General features: G+C 29.9%; 1 protein-coding gene across 2 annotated transcripts in view; it reads left to right on the top strand.

Moving 5' to 3' along the window:
- LOC106685731 (neurofibromin) overlaps positions 1 to 3,573 on the top strand; it is a gene marked incomplete at its 5' end in the record, with an annotated part of 167,063 nt that extends 163,490 nt beyond the window's left edge. Inside the window, 1 exon segment of one of the 2 annotated variants that reach the window (XM_067046112.1) lies at positions 3,441 to 3,573. In XM_067046112.1, coding sequence (XP_066902213.1) covers positions 3,441 to 3,516 — 76 coding nt within the window. In that variant the 3' untranslated portion in view covers positions 3,517 to 3,573. 2 annotated transcript variants of the gene reach the window in all.
- Between the last annotated feature and the right edge of the window lie 4,142 nt (positions 3,574 to 7,715).

Genomic DNA, 7,715 nt, shown 5'->3' with positions numbered 1-7,715 from the left:
AAAAAAACTTATATTGTACCCAGAAACGTGAATAATTTGAATTGCTCAATGAGACACTGTAGTCTCAGAGCATCATGGTTTATTGTAAAATTGTAAATAATTCAAGAACAATAAAATCTCTCTCTCTCTCTCTCTCTCTCTCTCTCTCTCTCTCTCTCTCTCTCTCTCTCTAGGTTTTTTTTTACTATTTTGACACCTATATTGACCACCACCCAGACTATCTTCCTCCAATCTACTTCATACGGTCAACTATCTTCTTCTAATACACTTTTTGGTTAAAAAGATGTGGAAAATCGATGAAATATCTGAGGAATTGAGAGTTTTTCTAGTTTTTTAAGTTCACTAAAAGGGGCATAAGACAGATTGTGATAACTAGAGACCAGATTTTTGTGCTATAAAAAAAATGAATTACATGTAGTAAAAAACCTAAAATGTGTATTGAATGCCCAAATCCTAGAATAATCAACTTTATTGTTGAATTTATAATATTAATACATGGAAACCTTACCTGACCTTGTTTAAATTCAGTTAAACTAAATATACTCTACATTCATGCAAATATACATAAAAACTATACTTCTCTGATTAAAAAACTGCAATTTTGTCTATAATTGAAGAACTATAAGCAAACTTCTTGTATTAAATGAATTTCTATTTCTATTATGCGCAATTGAGGGTTTACCTTTAGAAATACCTAAAAACTTCTAATATCCCTGCTTCCATATTTTTTAATTTAAAAAAGTTATTAAAATCAAATTAAATACTAATTTAGTAAAGATATATAAATACATAAATTATTTTGTTAAATCAAAAAAGAAAATCTACATGAAGATGGCATAACCAAATGCCATACCTTGTGATATTGGAACTAAAGTAAAAACAGAATGAATAGTTATAATTATGTTCATTTATAATTGCTAATAGTTTGAAATTTAAAAGGATATAATCCCTAAAGAACAAAATATTAATTTTACTATAGTGAATGCAGTTACTTTTGATGATATAAGAAACTAGTTTTTTTTTTTAATAAAATAATAAAGAATGCCTTAACTGCTCATGGCTGTTAACTTAAAATCATGACAGGAGGCCATTATTGAGCTATGAGTTCAGTACAGTCCTGTAGAGCTGGTGAACCAATTGAGGGAGTTGCTCTGGAACTGATGGCACATACCTCCAGGAGGTGACCATTGGGACCCCTGAGGTGTTAATAGAGTCATGGAGAAAAGTAATGTGCTAGAAAAATTGAAGTGATGAGTATAAACTACTACCTAACTTGTAATTCGAACATTTATGTTCAGACATAGTTTGATTGTATATGTATATCTGATTGTAAAACTAATTGAATTCATAATTATTATATGGGCGACAGACTGTGGAGGTCCAAGTCCTCGCACGATGTATGAGGAAATACATCGCACGTTTCTTGACATGGTTTTTTCGAAGGTTGGGTTTCGTCACTCCTATGCCTATTTATTGTGAGTGCCACCCACATGTGAGGCTAATGGGCCTCACAAATGCCCAGCGGAAGGTTGTGAGTGAGTTTTGTATAATTTTAATCCTTGAAAAAATCCCAGATAGGGCAGGGCTCGAACTCACAATCTTTGGGTTAGTAGACAGGCACGTTACCACGCTGCTATCATCCTTCCATGAATGGATAGGGACGACTCCATAAATGGGTCGACAGTCGAATTTATAAACAAATGTAAAATACAAAATATTCGCATAGAATGAAAAACTTATTAGTTGAATGTGTAAACAAATAATCTCAACACCATGTGCATAATCTATGTACACATCTAAGCATGTGTTGTTGGCTGCAACAGAGTCAAAACTTCAGCTTACATTATTGAATATTATTGTTTGATTTTCTGATTATTTATTATTCAAGATATTATGAAGTAAAAATTAATTTATTTATCATAAAATTATTTATCTAAAGCTCCTTTAGGACAAGGTATAAATTAACATACTTTTGTATTAAAAGAAAATCAGTAATATTTGTCTTCATATAATAGAGAATCATCCCATAAAAAAGACAGTATTTCCACTTCTGGAAAATAATTATAATTTTTTTTTTATTGGAGATTTTAAAATTAAATTTTAATGCTTTTCAATTATCTATATAAATTACTTTTTCAATAAACTAATAAATATTTTGAATAAAACAAAAATCAGTTACTATTTAAAAATATTTGCATTGATTCAGGCCAGAAGGAAATCATAATAACATGAAAGAAAGAATATGGACAAACATGATGAAACCTGAAACCTGTGTAGCATTGTTCGAAATATGTGGTTCTACTACTGTACCATACATCACAACATGTTTGTCGTAGCATGGAAATGTGTCATGTTGCCAATATTCAATGTTCCATTTATTTATATAAGTTACAAAAACTGACACGAATATGCATTGAACTCAGCCCAATATGCACATATCTTTATATCCTGTTAATCCTTGTGCTTGGTGTTATGTTCCATAAAACAGCACTCAACATTTCTATTAGCTCTACTATAAGCTCTCTCCCCATATCATGTTTCACTAAAAATGATAATAAACCATGACTTATATTATAAAAATAATAAAATATGTCCAAATAAAAACTTATCAATTAAAAACTACCTAATAAAATTCCACCAGTTGTTTCTAGAGCATTTTTTGTAATGTTCGATGTACGCAATAAGCGATGTTTTCCATTTGGAATGAAAAACAGGGATTGATATCACAACAGAATGCCTCCGGATGTTGAGTAGTATACTGTTGACTTTTTTCTAGTTAACAGAATACTTACTGACTCCACCAGTATGCACCAATTTGTTGCCTCGTCTGTGAATACCTTTAGGTGGATAAAGAGGTGACAAAGGTAAAAACTGATATATCGAATGCAGCAGTTAATGAGATGGGTTATTTAGATATATTTATATCCCTTTCCATGAAACTACTGTATTTTTTCTCTATTGAAAGAGTACCTGTATTATGAAAGTTCATTAAGGATTTGAACTGAAGAAGTTAAAAGATAAAAGGAGGGATATAAGTCCTAAAATATTAATAATGTGACTTTTATCTTTCTACAAGTTTTTCAGTTCCAGTTTTTACATGTATCAATACTAGAAAAATATGACCTAAAAATTTTGTTGCTTACAATTTACCAAGTACCTGATATCATGTCTTAAGTAATAATATTAAGATATTCATTTCAGTTTTCTGAAAAAGTGGTAGCCACTCCTGAAGAATTAGTTCACTCCTTAGCTAATTCATTTTTTACCAATATAAAAATCATAATGTCATAGATCATTTAAAAGATTGCTTTTCACATGTAAGATTTTTTTTTTTATTGTTCAGGTAATTCAATTCTACATTGCAAGATTTTTTTTTTATTAGATTCATTGGGCATCTGTTACGATTGCTTGTTTGTAATAATGAAAAATTTGGTGCTCAGATTCAGAAGCATGTCAAAGAACTTGTTGGACATGAAATGTCAGCAGCTCTTTATCCCACTCTTTTCGAACAAATAAAGTCTGTGGTGGAAAAATTTTTTGATCAACAAGGTCAAGTAAGTAATAATTTAATCCTTCTTGTATTATTTTCTTTTTTGCCACTTCAATACTCACTATGTATATTTTATTTTTACCTTTTAATATAATATTAAAATTAAGTTAAAATAATCAAATGAAGTAACAGTTGACTAAAATTAGTTATCAAATGCTTTAGCTTGTATTTGATGCATATAATTTCTCTTTTTTTCCACTTAAGAATTATTATAAAAAACAAATAATATAACATATGATCAAATTCTGAATGCGTATTTATAAAAATAATATGATGTTCAAGCTGCCACAATTATAAAGCAAAATAAAAAAAAAAAAAATGGAAATAAATAAAAAACATGAACTAAGGGAAGTAGGAACTCATTCCTGATTTATGTAACCTCATAGTACAAAAGCCCAAGAGGAGAAAAAAGGCAGTTATCTCACCCCAATTTTTGATTACTTTAATGAAAAATATGTATAATTACTAGTCATAATTGATGAATCTGCCAAGTATAGGTAGGGGGAATAAAAAATGGTGGCTGTTTCAAAGCAATAAAAAAAAACTAATTTTTCATTCGGAGATCTGTATCTTAAAAGTAGGAACAACACAAGAAAACCTATGAGAACGTCATTTAAAGAAGAGTAAATTTGCTAAAATATGAGCCCCAATAGAATTATTTACATTAAATAGTTTTTGAGATATAGCTTTTTAAAAAGCAACATTTCATAAAAATGTTGTATGGGACCAACTGAAAGATCAGTAGTTAGTGAATTTATTTTAAAAAATTTATTTCTCAAAAACCATTTGACATACAGATGTCTATTAGCACTCAAATTAAAGCTAGTTTAATGAGCTATAAAGTAGTTTATGATGTTTATCTTCATGGCGGCTGTTTCAAAGCAATAAAAAAAACTAATTTTTCATTCGGAGATCTATATCTTAAAAAGTAGGAACAACACAAGAAAACCTAAGAGAACGTCATTTAAAGAAGAGTAAATTTGCTAAAATATGAGCCCTAATAGAATATTTTACATTAAATAGTTTTTGAGATATAGCTTTTTAAAAAGCGACATTTCATAAAAATGTTGTATGGGACCTACTGAAAGATTTAAAAAAATTTATTTCTCAAAAATCATTTGACATACAGATGTCTATTAGCACTCAAATTAAAGCTAGTTTAATGAGCTATAAAGTAGTTTATGATGTTTATCTTCGTAGGAGTAGTACTTTTCATGAAATTTTCTAAAATAAATTGATTTATAGTTTTTCGGACAAATTTTCATTTGCCAAATTTATATTAATATGTGAATATCATAAAAACTACTACCCCTACGAAGATAAGTGTCATAAACTACTTTATAGTAAGTTAAATTTACTTCGTTTTGAGTGTTGGCAGACATATGTGCGTCTTATGGATCTAGAGATGTATTATTTCAAAAATCCAACATTTTATACGAAGAACTAGAAATTACTATTTTGTGAGTTTATTTTGTCAAATATCATAAAAACTACTACTCCTACAAAGATAAACATTATTAACTATTTTGTATTAAATTTAACTAGCTTTAATTTGAGTGCTGGCAGACATCTGTACGTCCAATGGTTTCTGAAATGAAGTTTTTCATAAATCAAACTTATTGTCCGAACAACTATAAATCAATTTATTTTAGCAAATATTATGAAAACTACTATTCCTACAAAGGTAAAGGTCATAAACTACTTTATAGTACATTAAACTTGCTTTAATTTGAGTGCTAATAGACATCTGTACGTCACATACTTCCTGAGATATAGATTTCTCAAAATAAATTAACTAACCAATAATCTTTCAGTAGATTTTTAAGAAATTTTGCTTTTTAAAAAGCTATATCTCAAGAACTATTGGACGTAAATAGCTCTTTTAGGGCTAATATTTCAGAAAATTTACTCTTCTTTAAATAATGTTCTCTTAGATTTTCTAGTGTTGTTGGTAGTTTTTAAGATATAGAATGAAAAATTAGTTTTTTTTATTGCTTTGAAATGGCCACCATTTTTTATTCCCCCTATCTATACTTGGCAGACACATCAATTTTGACTAGTAATTATACCTAGTTTTCATTAAAGTAATCAAAAATTGGGGTGAGATAACTGCCTTTTTTTCTTCCCGGCTCTCTTGTACTATCAGGGAAAAAAGAAAAATCTTTTTAAAAAAAGTAATAGTTAATAAAATTATAAATTATTAGTCTTAATACAAAATATATGTAATAAACTACAGTTTTTTTTTTCTTTCCCCTCTCATTCTTGAGTTATTTGCTTAAGTAATTAATTTAAACATTGATTAAGAAAGGAACAGGCTTGGAAGGCTAGGAAAGTAGCATATTGAGGCTGCTTAAGAGTTTTTTTAGAAGTTAGAGGAATGAACTAGGAACAATTATTTCTATATAGAACTAGATAAAGATCAGAAAGACGAGATTTGATTGTACAGGAATTTATTAATATCTTTTAGATTAATTTTTTGATAATATAGGGTGGAGATTAAGTGGAGAATGAATTTTTAAAGTAAGATCCTAGGAAATATTGTTGACTAATAGAAAGGAATAACCATTTTGGCGTGGAGACATGGCTTTGACTGGAAAACCTGGCAGTCAAGTTCAGTTAGCAGTTTATAAAAGGTTCTTCAACTCAAACTTCAGTAAGCCTGAGAGACTACCACATGCATGGATTAAAAAGAGGGGAATATGATGAAACTATTGGTTAATTGGAGAAAGAGATGCTGTGGTCAACAGAAGTGCTGAATGACATTGGTGCTTCTGGCAATATGGGACATGTGATGGTGATGTGATGCAAGGTTCTCATAGAGGGGTAGAATTTCATGGGACTAGATCCTATTGGAAAATGTTAAGTTTGGGTTATGAGTTTAGAAGAATACTAAAGTACCTTAGTCTGCAAGTTTTCAGCATTTATTTTTAGTACTAACTGTCACCCAAGAGCATAGCATGTTGAGATCAGTTTGAATATTTAAGGTATCTTAAAACTCAAGACAAAAAAAGGAGAGATAAATTTAGGAACTATCAATGTAAAAGTGAGAGGAACAACATTTAACTAAATAATAAAGGAACAACATTTCACTAAATAGAAGTAGTGAAATTGAGGAACTCTAACCTTCCCCAGATGTAATCGAAAGAGAAGAAGGTCAAGCTTAGGGTCTCAGACAACTTGTTAATAGATATAAATAAAGGATAGGATCTATCGAATGATACTATTGGAAATGGAAAGGTTGACCAGATTAAATTAAAGTCATATTTTTTTATTGCTTGCTTTGTTTCCCAATCCCCAATGCGATATGAATAAGAAATCTTTGATAGAGAGAGAAATACTTTATTCATCCATACTGCACAAATACATCAGGTTGCTATATCACACAGCACACTAATCAATCCGTGATTGGATATATATAAATTACATGGTATAATAAAATAGAAAGAAAACAGTTTTTTTCCCTACAGTTTCCTTTTACAATCAATTTGAGTCTATACACCAAATACAAATATTTCAATTCATTCCTTTTTTCTTTCCCTTTTCTGTTCCTTCAATTTCACTATTTCACGATTTTTAATTCACCTGATCAACAAATTCGCTCTCCCGAATTCACCCTCCTAGATCCTCTTCAGTGACCCGCTAAACAAAGTCACTAATAACAAGAAAGCTCTGAGGTTCATTATTGATTCCTCCAACAATCACGTCCTACTACGGCCACCTTCCATTGAATCCCATCAGATGCAAATGTACAAGGTCTGATTTTTTTTAATCTTCCCTCTTATGTTTATGTTCTACACCTCCAATGTTTACCGATTAATTCAAATGTTTTTAACTTTTAGCAATTTTCATTATCCAGCTCAACTTTACATGTATATTATTAACCATTATTGTTTGATTTTAAATAAACATTTAAGTTTTAAATGCAATTTCACAAATACCTGTTCTAAATGTAATAAAAAACATCATTCACGCTTGTATTTTAATGGAGCTCAATCTTCTAGTTGTGCTGCTGATTCTGGGTGGCATACCACATAGCTAGTCCTGATAAGGCTTTGAAAGCTATTGGTTTTCAGCCCAGCTATCGTTATGCTCTTTCATCTTCTGTTGATGCCTCTGAGCAATCATGTTCTTTGAGTAATTCCCTTGCTGCTTTGAGAGATCCTGC

The sequence above is a fragment of the Halyomorpha halys genome, unplaced genomic scaffold, assembly GCF_000696795.3.
Source record: "Halyomorpha halys isolate HHAL.00 unplaced genomic scaffold, Hhal_1.1 Scaffold727.1, whole genome shotgun sequence".
In the NCBI taxonomy this organism is placed as follows: domain Eukaryota; kingdom Metazoa; phylum Arthropoda; class Insecta; order Hemiptera; family Pentatomidae; genus Halyomorpha; species Halyomorpha halys.
This window is presented reverse-complemented; position numbering and strand designations above follow the sequence as displayed.